The sequence below is a fragment of the Prunus mume genome, linkage group LG3, assembly GCF_029339155.1.
Source record: "Prunus mume cultivar Tortuosa linkage group LG3, ASM2933915v1, whole genome shotgun sequence".
In the NCBI taxonomy this organism is placed as follows: Eukaryota; Viridiplantae; Streptophyta; class Magnoliopsida; order Rosales; family Rosaceae; genus Prunus; species Prunus mume.
In genome coordinates this window covers 17,881,438-17,905,315 of record NC_142700.1, presented here as the reverse complement: position 1 = coordinate 17,905,315, position 23,878 = coordinate 17,881,438, and the positions used below count along the sequence as shown (strand labels likewise).

General features: G+C 36.2%; 1 protein-coding gene, 1 long non-coding RNA gene and 2 pseudogenes across 12 annotated transcripts; 2 read left to right on the top strand and 2 right to left on the bottom strand.

The window, feature by feature from the left end:
• The window catches only part of LOC148918944 ((-)-germacrene D synthase-like), a 37,535-nt pseudogene extending 18,468 nt beyond the window's left edge, over window positions 1-19,067 (bottom strand).
• On the top strand, window positions 753-3,419 carry LOC148918946 ((-)-alpha-pinene synthase-like). The gene is made up of 7 exons (XM_089049006.1): window positions 753-1,107; window positions 1,210-1,489; window positions 1,587-1,962; window positions 2,049-2,270; window positions 2,353-2,491; window positions 2,579-2,827; window positions 2,945-3,419. The coding sequence occupies exons 1-7, from the start codon at window positions 979-981 to the stop codon at window positions 3,239-3,241; spliced, it is 1,692 nt and encodes a 563-aa protein (XP_088905132.1). The 5' UTR covers window positions 753-978; the 3' UTR covers window positions 3,242-3,419.
• LOC148918945 (uncharacterized) lies at window positions 4,872-10,398 on the top strand. Of its 11 annotated transcripts, none has more exons than XR_016125471.1 (7): window positions 4,882-5,158; window positions 7,854-7,882; window positions 8,009-8,087; window positions 8,633-8,703; window positions 8,980-9,123; window positions 9,407-9,490; window positions 9,660-9,839. It is a non-coding gene; the product is annotated as an uncharacterized LOC148918945 (long non-coding RNA). The 11 variants fall into 11 exon arrangements; XR_016125468.1 differs by lacking the exon at window positions 4,882-5,158 and adding an exon at window positions 7,279-7,665 and having other exon boundaries at window positions 8,251-8,703; window positions 9,660-10,398; XR_016125464.1 differs by lacking the exon at window positions 4,882-5,158 and adding exons at window positions 7,279-7,665; window positions 8,251-8,365 and having other exon boundaries at window positions 7,854-8,087; window positions 8,475-8,703; window positions 9,660-10,398.
• A 2,450-nt stretch (window positions 19,068-21,517) lies between the features above and the next one.
• On the bottom strand, window positions 21,518-22,193 carry LOC148918943 (uncharacterized; annotated as a pseudogene).
• Between the last annotated feature and the right edge of the window lie 1,685 nt (window positions 22,194-23,878).

The window sequence follows — 23,878 nt, the reverse complement described above, 5'->3', positions numbered from 1 at the left end:
AGTTGGTGTTGACTCTTTCTGTTTCTACAGCAACAACGAAACGAGCTTTTTCATGTATGAGAATTATTAAGAATAGACTTCGAAACACCATAGCTGATGAATTCCTTGCTGATTGCATGATTCTCCACATTGAAAGAGAGTTTGCTAATAATATCGATAATGAAGAGATAATTGAAGAATTTAAGATTTCTAAGCCTCGTATGGTACAATTTTAGATTAAAATAGTTTAGTTTTTGTGTTGCATTGCATTTACTTCTTGTTTTTTTTGTTAAGCTTTTATTTATGTATAGATATGCATATTTGAGGGTAAGGCTCATTACGTCCCCTCGGACTAGGTGTATCTTTTTATTTTTATCAATAAAATTCACTCGTACCGTCGAGTTTTTAAGGTAAATTTCGCCTACCTGATTTTTGAATCCTGAATCCGCCACTGAGCACAAGGAAAGTATGTAGTAGCTTGCCTAACCTGAGCCCAAGGAAATAAGCAACTTGCCTAGACTGCAGAGCATGCTTGAGCCCAGGGAAAGTACGTAGTAGCTTGCCTAACCTGCAGTGCATGCGTGAGCCCAAGGAAAGTAGTAGCTTGCCTAACCTCCAACTCACCAATAATAATCAATCTCTATGTTGTTTTATGCATATTTCTTTATCCAAGTTAAGCGGTCATGTATACTTTGATCTCTTTTAGATGCCACTATATATAAACCAAACTGGTTTCTCTCATACAGTATGCAGCCAAACCCAACTTGTAGACAGGTATGTAACCAGTTTAATAGTTGTCATACAGCATAATGGAACGGTATTAAATGTTATCGAAATGCAATTTTTGGAGAATTGGCTCGAGATAGCGCCACAATAATATTCTCCACACAAGTAAGTTTTTCCCAAGCCTATCATGCATTAAATGTTAAGGCTGATCAATTTTTTCCATAAATACTTGCAGAGGTAAAAAGATCTGACAGTTTTGCACAACTACAAATCATGGCTCTAGAAGCTGGTTCAACAGCTCAATCACAAAATTCTAAGGCTGATCAAATTGTTCGACGGACAGCAAATTACCACCCGAGCATTTTGGGGGATCAGTTTATGAATTATGATTCAGAAGACACTGTAATTTATATATCATACAAATTGTTTCAATAACTAAATGCGCATGTTTCTTTATTTGTTTCAAAAGAAATTTGACTTGTATTTTGCTCAATTAACGTACAGATAAATTATGCCCATAAGCAACAAGAAGTTGAAGAACTGAAACTAGCAGTGAGGAGGGAAGTGTTCACAACCAGTGGAGATGATTTTTCAAATCAGATGAAACTAATTGATGCAATCCAGCGCCTCGGATTGGCATACCACTTTGAAAAGGAAATAGAAGAAGCACTGGAACATATATATGCTGCAAATCATTTCCATGATGATGATGGTGATGGTGACCTATACAATGTTTCCCTTGGTTTTCGGCTACTAAGACAACATGGACATAATGTTTCGTGCAGTGAGTTATTAGAGAAATTAATGTAAAGAGATTGAATTTGGACAAAATTATTTCTTAATATCTATGTGTTATGTGTCCATTTGCTAAAATCGAGCAGGAATATTCAACAAGTTCAAAGAAAGCAAGAATGGAGGCTTCAAGGAAAGCTTAATCGCTGATGTGCCGGGAATGCTAAGCTTTTATGAAGCATCGCATCTGAGGGTGCATGGCGAAGATATATTAGAAGAGGCTCTTGTTTTCACGACAAAACATCTGGAGTCCGCAACAACCCATGTAAGCTATCAACTAGCAGAACAAATAACTCAAGCCCTAGAGAGACCGCTCCGAAAGAGTCTCGAGAGGTTATGCGCCCATCGGTTCATGTCCATCTACCAAGATGAAGCTTCACATAATGAAGCTTTATTAAAACTTGCCAAGTCAGATTTCAATCTTGTTCAGTCTTTGCACAAACAAGAGCTCAGTGAGATTATTAGGTAGGTTATCTTTTAATTATGTGAGATTAATTACGAACACCGACTGTAATTAAGTTAGTAACTCACTAATTAATGCCGTCAATTAGGTGGTGGAAAGAACTAGACTTTGGAAGGAAGCTGCCTTTTGCAAGAAACAGAATTGTGGAGTTGTACTGCTGGATTTTGGGGGTCTATTTTGAGCCCCAATACCTTGTTGGAAGAAAATTTCTCACAAAACTTATTGCCCTGATTTCTGTAATGGATGATATCTATGATGCATTCGGTACATTTGAAGAACTTGAGATCTTTACCGAAGCAATTCATCAAAGGTTTGAAATTATTTACTAAAAAAAATTGTTTTGTTTATATTTTATATATGCTTCAAATGAATATGGTGTATGCAATTTACAGATGGCATGCCAATTGCATGGATGGACTGCCAGACTACATGCAAATATTCTTCCATGCGCTTTTGAATGTTTACAATGAAATTGAGGAGGAGATGGTGAAGGAAGGAAGAGCATACCGAGCTCACTATGCAAAAGAAGCTGTATGTTAATGAATTAAAGAAACACACCGCTTATTAATTTTCACTATTTTAATTAATTTACATAGTATTTTTGTCCCACATATGCAGTTGAAAACTACTGCCAAAGCTTACTTTGATGAGGCCAAATGGTTCCACGAAGGATGCATCCCAAGCATGGAGGAGTATATGCGTGTTGCTGGAACTTCTGCTGGTATCTTCGCACTTTCAACTACATCTTTAGTTGGCATGGGAGATATTGTAACCAAGGAGTCCTTTGAGTGGTTGTTCAATGACCCTAAAATTCTTAGAGCTTCCAATATCATTATTAGGCTCATGGATGACATCGTTTCGAGTAAGGTACACAGAAACTACGTACTAAATTGTGCTCTAACTGTTACATAATATAGGTCTCTCAATTCATAACTATTTCATCATTTATATTCTTTTTTGGGATTCTGGATTCCATTATTGCAGTTTGAAAAAGAGAGGGGCCATGTTGCTTGTTCTATTGATTGTTACATGAAGCAATATGAGGTCTCAGATGAGCAAGAGATAATTGATGTCTTCAACAAACAAATTGTGGATTCGTGGAAAGATATCAACGAGGAGTTCCTTAGACCAACTTCTATGCCGATGCCTATCCTTGAACGTATTGTTAATTTAACAAGAGTGGTGGATCTCCTCTACAAAAAATATGATGCATACACACATGGTGGAAAAGTGATGAACGATTGCATCGCTTCGTATTTGATTGATCCGGTACCAGTATGAACCCATGAGTTGGATTATGAGAAAGAACTGGTTGTGCTTTATATATTCTCTGTTTGAATAATATGACCTAATGGCCTTGAGTTAGCCGTAGTGTCAGTTTAGTATTGGTGTACTTCAAAAAAAGTTATTTATCTTGAGAATAATCAACTTTGAAATAAAGCAGTTGAGTGTAGTGAAACTGTTGTGAATATAAACAACACTGCCAACTGTCTGGTAAACTTTTATGTAGAATTATTGTGTCAGTGTATAATATCCAAAAAAGGCATGATGTTAAAAGTGTTATTAACTTATTTGAGTGGTGCTATAAGATTGGTTAAAACGAGTGCTGCTATTTTCACCCATATCTTATTTTCTAACCATCTTATATTCAAAATTTTAAAAACAAATTTACCTTTCTGTAAAATGACTTCTAAGAATTTAGAGAAAAAACCTCAACTCACCTATCCCGACCCACACTCTCTCTCTCTCAACGCCCCAAACTCCTTGAAAAATAGAAAATATCCCTCAGCTCCTATGATATTATCAGTGTTATAACATTCAAAATCTTCATCTACCACTCTTGAAGAACTCAGAGGTTCACGACTCATGGTCAGCTGACCAATTGCCCGTTCAGGGATAATTGTGACACTTAATGTCCACCTACAACTATGGCCAGTTATTTGGCCACACATGCAAGTAAAAGGAGAGGGCTGCTATATGCTACATGTTAAGTCCTAATGCTTGTAGTTTGGCTACTGCATGCATGTTTGTCTCTAAATATTAAAAAAGAAAAAGAAAAAGAAAAGTATGAACATTATATTTGAAGACCTTTTTGTACTTTATTTTTTAAAAGTAGAATTGATAGTTTAAACTATAAGTTGGAAGGTTTCTCAAACACATAAATAAGTTGTCATGAGATTCGAACATGAGATATTTGATTTATAAGTTAAGACCCTTTTCAACTGAGGGGCCCCCTTGACTTCTTTTCCTTTTCTTTTCTTATTTGGATAATAGAAGTTTGTAAGTGAGTAACATTTTACGTTCTCTTTTAAGCAGTGCAGCTATTGCTTTTGGAAGACCTGAGAACACATAAAGTGTCAAAAGGAAAAAGAGAAAGCTAAAGATAATTCTAGTATTTTAGTGGCAGACCAAAGAAGTACTCTCCAAAGTCGAGAAATATGTATTATTATATACATTCATATTTTATTAAGGGACATCTTTTAGAGTTATTACGAATTTTTATTCAACAATATTTTGTAGATGAACACGATGCATATCGGATTCAAGTGATATTTTATAGAGATAATCTTTGAATGAATATCTATAAAATAAACTATTCAGATTAGTGAAAAATAATACGAAGTGAGCTTTATAAAGATATCCCTCAAATAAACTTATTTGAATCTAAACTGAAATTATCAGTATATATCTTTGTTTTAATATTACACTTTTGTTTGCAACTATTATTTTTATATATTTTGCTGCTCTCATTACGAAGAAAGAGATTTTTAAAAACACTTTAAATTACTAAACTATATCTCATGGCATCCTATCCATAAGGAAATGACTCCAAATTTATGGCCTAAATATGAGATGGTCTATTTTCCATCTTTAACTTCTTAAAAAAGGAAAATCCTAGCAGAGAAACAAACCATCTCTCCCAAAAAACCCTCCTAGAGCCATTTTCACTTTGAAGGGGGAGGAGGCCCTTGTTCTTCCTCTCCTCTCCCCTCTTTCTCTTCCTCCCTCTCTTCTCCAGAGACAAATGGTTTTCTCTCATAGGCGATTGTGATTTGTTCTGATTTTCCTCCAACCATCATAGGCGATTGCGTCTCAGCGTTGGATCTCTACCTGCGTTTTGACGTCGGATCTCTACCACAATTTTTTTTGCGGTTTCTTTATGTTCGGAATAAGTCACAGAGACTCTGTAGATTCTCTGTGAGTTTTCATCTCTCCTTTTGTAAGAGCTTTTCACCTCTCCTTTGTGAGAGCTTTTTATTTCTCCTTTGTGAGAGTTTTATTTGTATTGTTATGGCTTGATTTTTTCAAGCTTTGTCTATTTTTGATTATTCTGAGTTTGCAATCTTAGTTGGGATGCCTATGCTAGAGTTTATTCGATCATGCGTGATCGTTAGTGGAGGCACACTAGATTGTCTTAATTTTGTTGTTCAACCGCTCCGTTATTGTAATCACCCTTTGTGGTTAGTTTGTTTTGGCCCCTTGTGGCTAATGGCTTTTTTGGCTGAATTATGAATGCAATCCTAGAATTTCTCACAAAAAAAAACTTCTTAAAAAAGAACTAAAAAGTTTACATGAGAATTATGCTCTGTTTGTTTATGTGGTAGGCTTTTAGTGAGTCGTGTTTAATGTTTTTGTATGTTGGCTCATTGCTTCTAGTTTTTGTGCATATAATGTAAAATTTGAGATGGTCTATTCTCTGTTTTTTATTTAATCATTGACATATGAGCACGTCTACATTCAAACTAGAGGTGTCAAACGGGCCGTGCCGTGCCGGCCCATCCCATTTAAACTCGTGCTTTTAACGCTTTTGTGTCGGGCCGGGCCGGCCCATTTAATTTATCGGGCCGTGCCGTGCCGGCCCATTTAGTAAAATTATTGATCCCGCCCGCCCAAAGCCCATGTCCATATTGAAACGGGCGGGCCGGGCTCGTGCCGTGCCCGTGCTCGTGCTCGTGCCACACTCGGGCCCAAGAACTAATCCATTTAATTTGAATTTTTTTCACTTCATTTTTTTTTTCACTTAGATAATTCAAATTATAAACATTAAAAATATAATTAAAGGCAAGAAATGATGAACTATTTGAAAACATTAATCAATCAAACATCCAAACAATATGAAAATGGCAGAGGGCAAAAAGTGTTAAACTCTACAAAGTCCACTTCAACTTTTCATCTTTAAACAACTTATTATTTTATATGTGAAATAATGTCTTGCTTTGATTATAAGATAAGCATATATGTCATATGTACTGATTAGATATCAAGTCCAATATTGTTTAATTAATTTGTAGTTGATATGTTTAATTAATTAAGGACCCAAGTAATTTCCCTAAAATGAAATACATCAAATATATATTTATGATTAAAAAAACATATAAATAATGACATTAGATGTCAAATTATTGCATTTTGACTTTTGAGAAAGAAAAAAATGTTAAGTGGGCCGTGCTTGGGCCGTGCTTGGGCTCGTGCTTGGGCTCGTGCCGTGCTTGAAGCGTGCTCGGGCCAAGCCCGGCCCATGTCGGGTCGTACGGCCCGGTCCATTGGACCTCATTTTTTGATCCCGGCCCGGCCCAAGTTTTCGTGTCGTGCGAGCACGCCCATTAATATTCGTGCTCGCGTGCCGCGTGCCTCATTTAAATGGGCTGGGCTCGTGCCGGGCCGGCCCGTCCCGTTGACACCTCTAATTCAAACCTTCAAAAGAAAATTATTTGTACCATTTTTACCCAATATAACTTAATACATTTTGAAATACGAGGCTCATTATTATATTCTTTTATAGTAAAATGTGATCAATAAATACGACATCGCTTGCATATTTTATGTATATTCGCATCTACAACAAGGCGCACATAAAATTAATGTATATTGTGTTTGTATGCTCGTGATCTTTGCGACAAATTCGCTATCAAACAAGTTGGTTCCAAAACGTAATTAAATTTTGAAACTCTTTCAAGTTTATCTTACACTACTAGAAAAACGCTCAATAAGGACCCTTTTATTAGAGACACAAATGAAAACAGTCTCTATTGAGTGTTATTAGGGACTGATATTAGAAACAGTCTCTATAAAATACTATTAGGGACAGATTAATAAATTTTGTGACTAATTATTTGAATAAATTAACAAATAAGGCACAGATAACTAACAACCGTGCCTAAAAGCCCTCCACCATCTTCACTAAAGGCACGGATAACTTCAAAACCATGCCTAAAAGCCCTCCACTGTGCCATTGTACCAAGTACCAACTAAAAACTTATACGTATACATCATCGTCTACACCCTTCCTTCTTTCTTTTACACCCCTCAGATTTTAGGTTTTTATTTTTATTTTTTATTTTATAAGGCAAGTAGAGCTCTCTCTCTCAACTCTTGAACTACCTCCTCCTCCTCCCTCCCTCCTCTCTCAACCTCTCTATCTCACTCAGATCCTCCGTTCTCTCGGATCGTTTGTGGTGGCTTCACAGGTTTCAATTTTTTTGATAACCTTTATGACGATGCCAATTGGTCTTCGGCAATTGACACGTCGCTTCTCCATCTTATTCGTTAATATATTCTCACAACGCAGTCTTCCCTCAGCCCTCTCTCTCAACCTCTCAGTCCCGTTAATTGCCTCTTGCACACCCCACCGAAACCCAGACGAACCCAAATTTTACCCATAAACCAAACTCAGACCGCTGCCTCCTCCAGCTCAAAGGCGAAAGGTATAGTTGCTTCTTTTCTCCTCTTCTTTTTGTAATTTGATCTGCATGTTATAATTTGATAACTTTTGGAAGGTTTGAAAATTGGAAAGCAGAACGATCTTGTGTATATTGACGATTGATTTACGAATCCCTACATCATGAGTTTCAGTTTCCAGATTAATTAATCAGTATCTTGTGAATTTTAACAGGTGCGAAATCCCTAGTTGTTTGGACTCAGGTAAATTTGGTGTCGAAGCCGCTTTTGAATATGTGTTTGTGATTCTGTCGAAGCCACTCTTGGCCTCTCCTTCTTTTCATTGTGAACTTGGACTCTTCAAAGGTGACATGTTTGAATCATTTTTAGGGTTCCATTTGACAGCGCACTCGCACTAGCCCAAATTTCTTTATAATTAGGGAGTCTGTGAATCATTTTGCATTTCAAGGTATGAACTTTGCCCTTATTTACACTTGCACTAACCTTCAATTGTCACCATAAATTTGCTACATTTTCCTAATGCTTGAATTCCTTGTTTTTTCTTCCCTCTCTTTTTGAAGTACATTAATTAATTAATTAATTAATTAGTTAACGCATTCATTCAAATGAAGGATTGAGGCAGGTTTTGCAACAAATTTTTTGGTACGAAGATGCATCTTTGAGCCTGAAAATGCAAATATGTTGACCAAAACCAATGACTAAGAGGGATTCGCATACTAGGCAGGAGTAAGAGTAGCAACGTAGTAGTCATTTACTGTTTAAGCTAATTTTGAGTTATTCCCTACCCTTTTACCCATTGATCTTGATTATTAATGTTCATCTATCTCTATGGTAGGTATTAGCTGCAGCATTGTGATTAAATGTCATCTTCTGCTTTCCTCGAATTTTACTAATTCAGACTCTTAGATTCTCCTCATTTTTGGTACTTCCTTGAGCTTGTGGATGTATCTTTTAAAAATATCCATTACAATTGTCTTAATATCTTGGAAAAAGGCTTGAAGATGAGCTGCCCCTTGAAGCAAATGGAGACTACACCAAGTCAAGGGGGAGGAGCTTAATTAATGGTATTTTATGGCTGTTGATGAGCACATTTTATATCTTAATGTATATTCCTAAAATATATTTATTAGTCCTTTTTATCTGATAAATTTAGTTTATTTTGATGAAATTTTGTATTGAGTAGAGTGAGAGACATAAGGTTAAATTTGGTGCACTACTTTGACTACCTGTGGCTTCTATTTGTTACTGTTGGTGTATTTCTTTTCTTTCTAATTTTATGCCTTTCTTTTTAAGGTACAATAGACACGCTGGCTGGACACTTATTTGGTAATATGTTGCAGGTATTTTTCTCTAACAACAGATGACTTGGAGATAGTCTAGAGTCCTGAATCTTTGCATCATGAGGAGGATATGGTTCAGTGGACAGAAAGTTAAGGCCATGGGCTGAAGCTTTATAGACTGTTCTGTTTGAAAACCACAGTTAGGTTGGTGCATATCTCTGTGTTTTCACATGGGTTTATCAAAATGTTATTGGTTCTTGAATGCTTATGTGATCTTGATTTATCATTGACTGAAATAACTCCAAGAGTTTATCTACATTGATTCCCATTTGTTTCTTCAATGCGAAATTTAACTGCTATATTGTCATACTCATTCAAATCAGAAAGTTACTTCTTTTGTAACAATGGAGAAATAATCCTTTTACTATATCGTAAACTGATATGCGATCATTGCCCTTTCCCTTTTTTTATTCATCACATTTTCTAGATGTCAGGAAGACGACTGCATAATCAAGCAAGTTGGGAGACCTGGTGCTAAAAGATTGTCTGTTCTTGCAGAATTCTTACCAGGGTGAGTTATACTGCGAAAACTCACTTCTAGATCTTGAGAGAACCACTGAAATGCATGATAATATGCAAATTATTTTGGTTTCCAATTTATAGGCATGCTGTTTGTATTTCATTTATATTGATATATACCTTAGCATATAGAGAGTACCTTACAATTACCTTCTGGCCAGAGGAAAGCCAATACTCAGTTGAGTGGCAAATCCAGTCAAGCAAGGAGAAACTCAATGGCTAATCAAGTCAAGCAATGAGGAGCTGAATGGCAGTTAATGGTGAATACCACGGTGGAGCTTAATGAAATTATGTTTTTTTTTTTCTCTTTTCCAGGTAAATTTTTGGTTTTTAATATCATAACTGTTATATTCTTGTTAAAAAGGTTGACCACTTGCAATACTTTCTGTATTTTCATTATGAAAAGATTAATGGAATTAGTGTGTATGGTGTATTCTCATTATTTTCGGAATGTTGAATATAATTATTTTCATTAGGAATGTAATTCATTTATTTGAAAAACAATGAATATTTGAAAACGGAAAAAAAAAAAAAACCAATGAATGTTTGAAAGGCACGGATTGAGGCTGGGTTGCTAATGTTTAAATATATGAAAACTTTTAAAAGAATATATTTTACAGGCACGGATGGTGGATAAATTGAAAATTACAAATAATATAAATAAAAAAACACCAAATAAATATAAACATATCAAAATAATGAAAATGCTTTTCTATTTTAGTAGGGACTGATGGGCATTCTGTGCCTTTTGATTATATTAGGCACGGATGTATTTGGGATTGATGTACGCGTATTGGGTGCTAGGAATGTGGGACCCATTGCAAAAATTAGGCACTGATTTTTATAATTAGTGACATTTTATCAATAGTGGACCCTTTTAAAAGGCACTAATATATTTCAGTCCCTGATACTACAATAGACACTGTTTTCAGTCCCTATAGAAGCCAAAAGGCCCTATAGAAGCCAAAAGGCACTGATAGCACTCAGTCTCTTTTGAGCCTTTTTTTTTATACAAATTTATAAATAAACCCAATTTTAGACATGTATTTATAAAAAAACCAAAGCACTATTTAAACATAGAAACACACCCAAAATCAACCTCAAAGTCAACTTTTTGGGTGTGTTTATAAATGGGTTTTGAGTGTGTGTAATGATGGGTTTTGGGTGTGTTTATATGTTTAAATAGTGCTTGGGTTTTTTTATAATTTCAACCCCCATTTTGGGTGTTTTAGTGAAACTCCCTTTTTTTTTAGTAGTGTTATTTGTTATTTAATGTCCGTCTTGATCGATCTAATTTAAATTTAATTATTAATGTGGCCGATTATTTTGCATGATCAATATGAAATCGGTTGATTTTCGGAACAACAAAAACAAACAGATAAATGAGAGAAAGAGAGAGAGAGAGAGAGAGAGAGAGAGAGAGTAGGACAACTGACCAATCATACAGCCACCGAAGAACAAGGCCTGAGCCAACCCAACCTTATACTTCTCCTCACAAACCAACCCCCATTCAGCAACAGTCGAGCTCCCTAGACGGCCGGTCCACTCCCAAGAACCGGGCTCGAGCCCACAAACGGTCCTGGCCGTCACATCGCAGCCAGAGCCAGCTGCTCCGCCCAAGCACCTCCAATCCGGTTCACGATCCGCAAAAATCATGACCATGGTGTGGAAGGCCTCCAGAGCCCAAGCCAAGCTGGTCAGCACAAAGTGCCTCATTTGCCACGAGCCAAACTGGCTGCAGTATTTTTGGAGCATGTCGTCAATGCACAGCTTCTCTGATTCGCGCTCTTCAGCGGGTTTTCTCTTCGGAGAGAGAAGAGGTGACTGGAGCTCGGGGCTCCGGTCATTCGAATCAGATGATGATAAGGTGGCCGGCATGTCAAGTGGCTAAATTTCTCTTGTAGGAGTTGGTGGCGATAGGGGCGATGGCGGCGTTTTTTATCGTGTGAAAGTTGAACATACGCTAACTTGCTAAGCCCTTTTTATATGTGTAAAAACTATGTATGTGATATACATGCTTGTGCTTTACCTCGTCATTAGGAGCGTGATACCTTTGGCTTGACACGTGGAGGGTATTCCAGCCCTTGACTTGTTGGACTATGGTTTTTGATTGAGATGGGTTTTGTAGGGTGGGGTCTTTGAAAGAAGGGAGCTTGCGTAGATTATGGAATGTTCTAGGGATCTCTTTTCTTGGCACTAACCCGATTTTTATGGAGATGGTTAGTTTCAGTGACGAGTGTTTTGTGTTGTGTAAATCAAAATATTTGAAGGACAAATGGGTGGTGGGTACGTGTGGGTCGTAAACTCCTAGCCCAAAAGAGAGAACGAGAGAGCTAGATAAAAAATTTTAAAAATAAAATAAAAGAAAGAAAAACAGAAAAAGAAAAGGGTTTACTTTAAGCTTTCTCTTGAGATTCTTCCACAGACTTGCAATAATCATTCTTTCTGTGAATCACAGTTACAGTTTGCCACATATGAAAAATAATTGATCAAAAACAGAAAAACAAAAAAACTTATGTACACATTTCACACTGCTATTGGAACTATAGGAACTCCTACTTACATGATAAGGAATGAAGTATTTCTCCTTTTCCACCATTTGTTATGTCCCTACTCTTTTTTCATTCAAAATTTCATACATTTTGGTGAGATATTATTAGGGGTGGGCATCAATCGGCCGAACCAATAAAACTGCCAAACCAAATCATAATTACCTGTTTGGTTTGGTTTTGACCAAGAGAAAGTCAAACAGTTTTAAAACCAAATCGGACCGTACATAGTTTGGTTTGGTTTGGTTTTGAGCTTTTGTAAACCGGCTTAAACCAAACCGGACCGTTTACTTGTATATTTATTTATTTATATTATTTTACATGTGTAATACTCTAATTAATTAATTAATAACCATATTTGAATATTTGAATTGAGCTATATTAGTTAGTGAAATATGAAGTTTTATGACATTTTGAGCTTTAGGATGGTTTCGTACTCTAGAAAATGATTTATGTATTAAGCAAGTTGTGAATTTTTTTGTTATAATTGGGCTAACAATGTTGAAAAAATGCAAAACGAAATAGAATTGGGCTTAGGCCCAAACCGGCCGAACCAAACCGAACCAATCCGTCTTAAATTGGTTTGGTTTAGTTCGGTTTCCTTTATAACTTTTATCCAAACCAAATCAAACCAAACCAAACCGTCATATTGTAATTAGTTCTGCCGTGATTTTGAGGTGAAACCGATCCAATCCAGACCGTGCCCACCCCTAGATATTATTGTTATCTTGGGTTACAGCTTAAAGGTGCCTTAAATTGTAATACATTTATGCATTGAAAGGCCTTTTTGATGGGAGAGCCTACCAAGAAAGCAGGATGGACTGGGCCTTTTGGTAGTGGGCTGTGGTTGATATTACAGTAAGGCCTTTTTTTAAATTTTTTTAAAAAAAAAAACCTAGGCCATAGAAATGAATTTTGCAAAGATTTTTTTCTTAATTTTTTGGTGGTTTCTAAATTTGATTTATTACTTGAAGATTTTTTTTTTTTTTTTTTTTTTTTTTTTGGGTCTGAAATTTATTGCATGAAGATAAGAGAAACTGCAAAACCACAAATATCGATCGTATTTTCACCGCAACGGAACTGACATGTCGGGAAAATCGACCGCAAGTTGCGGTTTTTTTGTCGATGCGATTTTGCATATCTAAAGATTGCGGTATACCACAATATAATTGAAATAATTATTAAAATAAATATTTATAATTATTTGAGATTGAAATTGCAATTGCACTTTTACATTAAGATATATTAAATATTGCTCTTATGTTTGCAAAGCAAAGTGTCTTTCAACAGTACACTTGCTGCAATTTTCTGTTTTTGCTAAGGATACATATACTTGAAGAAATTAAAAGAAATATGTTGGCCGATTCAATATAGTGCAGTACTTGTCTATGCTCTTTTTTTTTTTTTGGATACAAAGTTTTGTAATGTTTTTTTTTTTGTTTGTTTAGAAATGGATTTCATTAACATATCAAGATTACAATACAAGATGTGGCAGTGTGCACATAAGATGGCCTCATTAAGACCTTTGAGGAAAATCCAAAGGGATAAAACCTCAGAGGAGGAAAGAGAACCACACACGCTATAGACTATATAGAGGAGTCATACAAAACTAAAACTGGCAGGACGGTTATCATAGAGACAGTCCCATATATAATCATAAGGGTGGCACATCAAACCAAAAAGCAAGATCCTCTTGACTAAGACCATAATGGCAATACGATCAGCAACCCCACTAGTAGTCCGGAGAACATAGTGAACAAAAAAAAGATGGCACAAAAGCCAGAATATGACGAACATCCTCCACCAAACCCCCTGTCTTGCCTGAACATTTGTGATTTGCAACTGCAAGTATAAGAACATTCTAACCCCACCCGAGATGCATCCTTCGCTCCCACAGTTCGAATATCCCTAAGCCTCGTGGGGCAAAAGTCAAGCATGCTAACTTAATTGAAGACAATACTTAATATACTTGGTTACCTAAGGTAATTAAAGAAAATATAACTTCCCAGAAGGTTTGGAATAAATAGAACTAACTCCTCTAATCTTAAAGCTCTGCTGCCATCCTATCTGATTTCTGAAATCCTTATTTCCACTATACTTTAACTATTCTCGACTCGGCAGCAAATAAATAAAATACTTAATCTTAGCAACACATGCTAGAAAGCCCTCGATCTATTGCATACTTATTTAAGATCAAATAATGAATTTAAATTGCATAAAATCATTTATGAAAGCAAAGGTCCACTCACTCCTGGTCCGAGCTAGCTGGACCTCTTGAAGGTCCTTCCTGCGGGTCGGTCCGAGCTTATGTGCCTGATTAAACCATCATGAATATTTTACTAATAAATTGCTCAGTATAATATATAATATTTAATTAAAACCCTGACCCCTGGCTCCTAAAGTGCGTGCACTAACTTTGAAGTCATTCCTATGCCCACATAAGCTTCTCTCAATTATAGAATGGTCTAGAGAATACCTAGGACTCAAAAAGCGATAAAGTCCCCAAAAATCAACTTAGGACCCCATGGGTCCATGACCTCAAAATTTCGATCCGGAAGTTACTAGAGGCCCCAGTATGCATAGGACACATGTCCCAAAATTTTGGTCTCGATCGGACAGTTGGATTGATCACGATCGCACGATCGGACGGTTTCTATAACCCTAAACCTAAGGTTTGCATTTTCGGAGTATCCGGGACTCCGATTTACGATCCGTCGACTCCTATACGGTCCTGGAATTATCTAGATCAACATATCTGAAAATGACTATGACCCAATGGCTCAGACGTCGAACCCGGAAATCATACAATAGGCGAGATTCGTTTGGGGTTGAAACGTTATCCAAATTGAAGTCCGCGAGTACCTACGCGCTCGTGAGGATCAATGGATCATTCTATGACTAAATGTGGTTCCCACCATGTTGCCCACACGCCGCCACAAGCGCTGGCAGCGCGTGGGTGGTTTGATAAATTTCTGGTAGTCGGAAAAACTCCAAACCGCCGGCCCAAACTCATACTCTAGGTGTAAAACCTATTTGGAACCACTTTTGTTCTTGGACCTACCCCAAAAAATGGCCGAAAGTGGCCGGAATTGCGATCCCAAAATCAGCCAAAAACTAACTTGAAAATCAACCTACCAAACCTAGAAATTTCTCAAATCTTACCCAACCATCAGCTAGAGTATGAAAATAGCTAGAAATCCATACATCCCTCGTATGATTTGGTGACGGAAGACGACGACGACGGGCGGCGAATGTCAATCAAACCGGTCGGTTTTCACGGTTTTCACGAAATTTTTGGGGCGGAAGGGAGGAAGACGTCGGATTTGACGGCGGGACCTAGCCGGTGTGGTTGGGTCCGTTTGGTGGGGGTGACGGTGGTGGGAGGTTTGGTGGCGGTCGGGGAAAAATCAGACGGGAGAGGGGTTTGTCAGTAGAGAGAGAGAGTGGGAGAGAAAGAGAGAAAAGAAGTTTTAAAATTTTTGATTTCAAAAATTACCATTTACTGCCCCTTATTGTATTTTGATAGTATTTCCTTCAATACGATTCGAATCTGAGTCCACTACGTGTCTAAGGACTTGTTTCGTCGTGCTCTATGCAACTGTGGTGCAAGCTGAATTTTGAAATTCCTTCATGATCAAAAAGTCAACTTTTTCTTTAATAAATTATTCTAGGGGCAAAACTGTCTTTCTCTCTAATAAATTAATAATTAAATATTATTTAAGGACCGGGTTATTACAATTTTTGCGTCATTGAACAGCCACTCAAATATGTCCTTTGTTACAATATCTCTCATGCCAATTGAAATTCCCTAGAATTGCCAACCGATCTGTTTCTTAATACTCAAAAACCACAACAAGGTTGAAATATGTAACAATCCTGTAAGGAATTCCAGAATATGCATCATCAATAAATTTACACAAAAACGCAAACAATTGCACAAGGGACACAAGATATGTTGAGGCAGGAAAAAAACCTCAAGATGAGGAAAACAATTGTGGGCACTATGCAGGAGAACAAATCACGATGAGAAAGAATACAAAAAGGTCTTATAAGTCTCAACTCACAAGACTAACGCTCACAAGGCAAACTTGCCTACTCGCCTTTGCTACTCAACCCAATCAGCAATCTTGTCTTCGTTCGTCAACAAGAGATGGTAGAACTCTGGTCTCGGCTGCTCACACCTCAAGGCACGATTGCTGATCACCAACATGCATAATGCTCATGAACTCACACATATATGACAAGATGATGATTTAATCACTCATGGAGGCTCACAAGGAACAACCACATGAGTTTTCAATATGAACTCTCAAAAAACTCTATACAAGAATATTTTGTTATGCTTTTCTTTTCAATGTTGCAACACAACAAAACAGCTAAGTTCCTTTCTTATTTTACACGCTTAAAACTAGGTCAGAGACCGAAAAGGCTTTTAGCAAAAATGGACTTTTTAACAAATAAATTATTTCTTTAAAACAAATAAAGCCACTTAACTAAAAACCCAGCTGAAAAGACAAAAGAACCTCCTTGCTTAAATAAACACCAAACTAAAGAGTATAAAAATATCGTTAAAAACTCAATGATGTCTAGCACTAGATTATGTAAGACTTAAACCATATATCAGTCCTATACATCTGACAACCACTTTTGATAAACTTGCAAATATGCAAATATGAATGCATGGACGCAAAAAATACCTTGGCATTGTCTCTGAGCCACACTGATTCAGGATAGCAGAACGCCACTTAAAAACTGTAGGTTACACTTAAAGACCTACTCTATGTTTTTGGAACAGGAAATTGTCAATATACCAAAAATTGGCCCTAACACCAAGTGAGGATACATTTGAAAGTATGGGGTAACCAGTAGAAACCATTGCAGTAGGCAAATACTCACTTTGCCCCCTGAAACTCATTTTGTCTCACTTTACCCCATTTTTTCTACATTCTTGTCTCACTTTATCCCATTTTCATAAAATATTAATTAAAAATTAAAAAATTCATTTTTAAAAATCCTCCTTCTCCCTTTCTTTCTCTTTCTTTCTCTCTCCCCGACCCACCTCATCTTCCCCCTTCTCCCTTTCTCTCTTTCTTTCTCTTTCTTTCTATTTCTTTCTTTTTCTCTGCCCGACCCACCCTCCTCTTCCTACTTCTCCCCTTCTCTCTCTTTCTTTCTCTCCCCGACCCACCTCATCTTCCCCCTTCTCCCTTTCTCCCTCTTTCTTTCTCTCTCCTCGACCCACCCTCCTTTTCCTCTTCTCCCCTTCTCTCTCTTTCTTTCTCTCTTCCTGTCCCTCTCCCATTGTTTTAATCTTTTTTTTTTCTAAACAATTAATTTTTTACAATATTTTAATGGCTTTTAAGTTTTAAAAATGAATTTATAATTTTTTTTAAAACTTTAAATACCACCCTCCCATCAACGGTCAAGAGTTTTTCTAAGCAAATTTAATGGTTAATTTTTTTTTTTCAAAAATCCAAAATGAAATCCAACGGCCAAAATGTTAATACTAATTAATCTAACCTAAAAAATCTTCCTAAAGTACATAAATACCCACGTATTTGTTCGTAATTTTCTGTTTCCCCTTTACCATTTATAAATTAAAATTTTATTTTCGAAATTTCAATTTTTTTAGGTTAAAATGTTTAGAAAAATAAATCATAATGGTATAAACCAAAATGAGACACAAAAAATTTGCAGAGGTAAACCATTATTAAAAATTAATAAAGCATCTGTAAAATCTCACATCGACCAACGAAGAGGGGGCGATATGCCTTATATGTACATGCCTGCCTCCCTCTAGCATGAGGCCTTTGGGAGCTCACCGGCTTCGGAGTCATGGGAACTTCGAACTTAAGCGAGTTGGGGCTAGAGCAATCTCAGGATGGATAACCCACTAGGAAGTTGCTCATGAGTTCTTAGAAATAAAACCATGAGGGCAGAAAGGGGGGTCCAAAGCAAACAATATCGTGCTACATGCAGAGCCGATCCCGGATGTGACAATCAGACATACAAAATTTGAGTCATACAAGGTTGGAGAAAAAAAATGTTTGAGTCTAGGCAATACATGAATAGTTGTATTTTAGAATGTGAAAATTTAAATTTAGTCCTTTTATGGTTGGAGACGGTCTTATGGCCAATTAGGTTTAGAGGGATTCTGTTTACGATTTGAACATGCTCTGAACATATTGACCAAAAATAAAACATGCTCTGAACACCTAAAACATAGTATTCTTCCGAGAATGCTCATCCTTTTACTTATTTAAAATATTTTTCCTTGGACACTTGAAATTTGTCCCTCACTCAACAGTTGATAGAATTCATCTCCTCCCTCCAAAACTACAATGGATAAACAAATCATCTTCTATTAATCATTCATAGGAGAAGAAAAAAAATGGTGAGATTGTTCCTCCTTTTATATCAGTTCTTGGCTTTGAAAAATTATGGGCTCGTGACAAGTTCAGTGAACAAAACTAGAGCCCATAACGACATTAGACAGCCCACAATGTGTGTGTTTTTTTTTAAGTAAAAAGAAATTACAATGAAAATCCACGTTGGATTCCTAAACTCCGGAGATCGTATAAAACTTTAGAAACAACGAAAATAGGAAATTAGAAAACCAAATGGAGGTTGGTCTGATCATGGCCTAGCATTTCCAAATGATCGGCTACAAAGTTTGCTTCTGCTTCCTAGTAGATATGTTAAAACTTGACAAAGAGTTCGTATATCTTGAACCAGAGAAGTATTCTCCACGGGGATGATGACCTTTTTTGAAGAAGACAAAAGTGTTTGATAAAATATTTGCATATAGTCTGGTAGTTCATCCATGCAATTGACATCCCACCTGAAAATTGCATTAACCCAAATCATCTTTTTGTTTTTTCTGCAAAACAAAAAGAAGAAAAAAGATCTTTAAATAAGAAAACGAAGGAACTTGATTATTTCAAACCTCCCAATTGCTTCTGTAAAGATCTCAAGTTCATCGAAGGTACCAAATGCATCGTACATATCATCCATCACTGTTACCAGGGCAAGAGATTTGCTTAAAAGTTTTCTTCCGGCAGAGTAGTGAGGTTCAAAATATACTGCCATTGCCCACCATTGCCCAAAAGTACGATTCCACTATCCTGTCTCTTCGAAACGGCAGCTTCCTTTCAAAGTCCACTTCTTTCCACCACCTAAACATGTGTATATAATTAGTATGAATTTTACACTTTGAAAACTAGATCTTGTATGCTCACATTTACAATTAAAGGAAAGACATACCTAGTAAGAGCGATTCTATTGACAGTGAAAGCACTAATCAATTCAGAAAGTCTTACCACTTGGCTAGGCCAAGGGGCTCTATTTATAGAGATCATTTGTGATGCTCTTAGCACTTAGTTTCGATGTGAGACTCGTGGGAGTGTCTTCGGAGGTCGACACGTGATCCTGATAGGCTCTGGCAGGAATTCTGAGGTAATCTGTCAGAATCGATTGATGTGATGGTTGGTCGCCGGTAGACAATACCGAAGGTTGGCGAGGTAGTGATGTTGCGTTATCGACTTCGAATCGCACTGAGTGCCGAGAGAACATTTGGTATGGCCCTTGAGTTGGTCTCGGCTTGATGGTGTTCCACATGTCACGACGTGAGTGGGTGGTCAGATATGGTACAAACAAGCAGCATCAGTGACATCTACTATGCCGATGCGTATTATCAATTACAACATCATAGAAACAAATAATGGTGTTGTGAATTATGTTATACATCATCGCTTTTTTTATTTTGCAGATGTGAAAAGCCTCCAATAGTGCTGGTAGTTACATAAATGCTTATGCTACTTCTCGTTTTAGGCATCAGTGATAATAAATGTCTATTTTTTATCTTCCAACTTCAGTTATTTCTGGAAAACTGAAGTTGTTATAAACAATAGGCATCACTTATGTAAGGAAATGGTAGGTATTTTGCTTGTTTCACATCACACTTTACTTAGTTACTGTGTTAGTATTTAAAAAAGGGAGTTTCACTAAAACACCCAAAATGGGGGTTGAAATTATAAAAAAACCCAAGCACTATTTAAACATATAAACACACCCAAAACCCATCATTACACACACTCAAAACCCATTTATAAACACACCCAAAAAGTTGACTTTGGGGTTGATTTTGGGTGTGTTTCTATGTTTAAATAGTACTTGGGTTTTTTTATAAATACATGTCTAGGATTGGGTTTATTTATAAATTTGTATTTAAAAAATGCCTCATTTCCAAATCATGTTGTGTTGCCATTGCTCATTAAAAAAAAAAAAAAATTATATAAACAGTAATTTAAATATATCTATAATTATCTATATATATATATATATGAGCAAAATACTTGAATGATCCATACTTGTCACATCAAAATTACAATTTTACCAACCCTACACCACAAATTATCTGTACTTATCTATGCATAAGCAAAATACTAACTAAAAAGACATGTAAAATGAAGGAATGTTTAGCTCAATCAAAAAGCCATTCTAGGACATAAGTTGCCAATTCTTCTCGCATCTCATCCAATTCCATTTGGGTGTACGTGTCCTTCCGTCCAGGGATGGACCCAGGATTTCAATATGGCGTGGGCTAAATTTAACTTACATGAAAATGCTCGTTCTGTTGTTGTTGTAGACACAGGAAGAGTTAGCACCAAACGAATCAATCTGTCAATCAAGTAGTATGTTTCTGCTAATTTTGTTTCAATTAAGCGCTTAAGTAATATAGGGATGGAATCAATATTCTTGAAGGCTTGAATGCGATCCATATCAATCTTATAAAATCCCAATTGCTGATTTAAAGCATGCAACTCAGTTGTAGTGAAATCTAAAGGGTAAAATTTCTCAACAAGAATGCATATATCATCAATGTTAAATCGCTTGAAAGCATCACGAGGATCTAATGCTGAGCTAAGAGAAAGGAGTTCCACAGTCTCATCTGGAAATCTAGTATTTAAGAAATCTAGTATTTAACTCCCCCAACTGATAATCTATTACCCCACTGAATACATCAATATGATAATAATGCTCAACTGTGATACAATCTCTTTGTTGACAAGAACGGCGAGTGCCTATTGTATGACGAGCACCCATATTAGGCATGTTAAGATCATGTTCTTCACAAAATGATTGCACACTCTGTATAAAATCATTCCAACCATTATTTCTCAACTCATCGAACTCATTTTTTGTACTTGCAACCAAATTCAAAGCCTTTAGTCTTGAGATTTTCTTTAAAGTTCTTGACAAAGAAAATTAGTGAATCTCATAGTTTTGTCCAACAATTTCAAGACAAAAACAAAGTCAAAAGATAACATAGATATTTTAATACCTTCTGCTTCGCCACGAAATTGTGAGGTGGATCCATTATGACTGATATCCGTTAGAAGTGTCTTGGTTGCACCAAATAAATCAATTAAACTCCTAATATAATTAAAATGTGACCCCCAACGAGTACTTCAAGGTCGTTGCAAACAACGAATTTGATTAGCCCCTTTAACTGTCCCAAGTCTTCCTACAGCTAGTAATTCTTCAATTTCAGCTTGTTGGGTTAATTTTAACTCATAATGGCGTTTGGCTGAAGTACCAAAAAAATTCACAATATTATTCAACATTGAAAAAAATCTCCAAACGAGTCATACCTCTTTAGCTGCACCATTTAAAGCTAATTGAAGACGATGAGCAAAGCAATGTATATAATATGCATATGGACAATCATTGAGAAATAATGCTTGTAAGCCACTCCATTCACCATGCATATTACTAGCACCATCATATCTTTGACCACGCATATTGCTCACTAAAAGATTATGCTTGCCAAGAACTTTGCAAATATCACTTTTAAGAGTTGAGGAGTTGGTGTCATGAACACTCACAATATCAAAAAAACCTTTCTTGAATATGTCCATCACAACCAACAAACCTTATGATAATAGCCATTTGTTCCTTCTTAGAGTCGTCTAGAGCTTCATCAACAAGAATACAAAATTTCCTATCTTCCCCAATTTTATCGAGTATCCTCTTTCTCACTTTGGTAGAATAGATACTTAAAATCTCCTTTTGTATCTTATTTGAAATATATTGGGCATTCAAGGGAGCATTTTGTAACACAACTTTTTCAATGTTTACATTCATTCTTGCAAAAGCCTTCACCAACTCAATGACATTGCCTCGATTAGAGGAGTCATAAGATTCATCATCACCTCTAAAAGCCATTCCTTGATTTGCTAGACACCTAATCGCCTCTATTGTGGTTGTAAGCCTCAACTGGTTTTTTGCAACTTCTTGTGGGGTGCACTACTCTGTCAATATGGTGAGTTGGGTTTTTCAAATCCATCCACTTTTGCATAGCAAAATGATGTGGTGAATTTATATTGCCTATATGAATAAGGAAAACACACTCTTTTCCACCAACCCTTCTCCAACTTCTAAATCCCTCTACAGTGAATGCCTTATGTAAGTGATCAATGTCAAAAAGAAAGCATCGAAAGTGAAACACTCTATCTTTATGAACACTATACTCAAGCCAATGGTATTGCTTATACCAACTGCCAACAAATCGACACTTTTGTTTCCCTTCTAAGTGTGATGGAAATTCCTTTAATTGTGGTTGACATGGTCCTAAAACAATATATGTTCTTCGAACATTATCACATTCATTAAGTGGATATGTGTCTATTTGATTACGTAATCCGGGATCATGCTCAAGAGAATTGGTATTAACTTCTTGATGAGACTCGACTCTTACATTTTCATCTTCAATTCTTTGAGGTTGAGAAGGAGGTTGCTCCTCACAAATTGGAGGAGACAGAGAAGGACCCGAAGGCATGTTAGTTGATGATTCATCATTGTTTCTCTTAAAAAAATCTTGAATGGTCCTTGATCTCTTAACATTACGATGTTGACCCGACATTATAAAGTATAACCTATTGAATAATATATAGAAGATGTAAACATATAGGCCAACAAAAATTTCAAGAAAAACATTACATACTTAAATAGTTAGTTAAAATCCCTAATTGACAATTCATACACGCAAGCAAGAACACCAAAATCAAAAAACTAAACCTTAATTGTAAATCCCTAATTGATACTTCATAAACCCTAAATAATCCCTAAAATTTCAAAAGAAAAGAAGAAGAAGAATGGAAGATTACCTTAGTTTGCTTTAATTAAGTCCGAGGACATGCATAATTTTCCTTCTTGTCGAAGAGCAGGAATTAGCCGCTAACGAATGCAATAGAGAGAATTCTTTTTCTTTCTTTTTGTTTTTGTTTTTTGGGTAAAGGAGAGAGGGAATGTCTATGCCTAGTGGGAGTCTAATTTTTTTCACATGGGGTGTGGGGTTTAGTTCTTTTTATTTATTTGTTGGTCAGCCTAGTTCTAATGGGATTAGTTAATAATATTTTATTTGGATTGCCTAGTCCTAATGGGAATAGTTAATAATATTTATTTGGATGAAGGTTTGTTTGAAATTGAAAGTAATTATGATAAAATTGGTTGCCATTTGCAGCCATTGATTGACGGCAAAGAACCAATATTTTTCTTTTCTTTTTTTTTTCTTTTTTTATTTGAGTGTTTTCTAACCTAGGCTAGAGTATTAATTTAACTTTAAAAAAAATAAAAGTTACCTGGGCTTTAGCCCAGGTTAGCTTGCTAGTGGGTACGTCCCTGCTTCCGTCTAGCTCTATACTGGGAAAAAAAAAAGAGAGTAGAATCCAAAACACAAATAGTGTATAATATAAACATAAGATTAAAAAATGCAAGGTACTAAATTTGCATAAGATATGTTGTCACTTCAAATTAACCAATATGCAAAT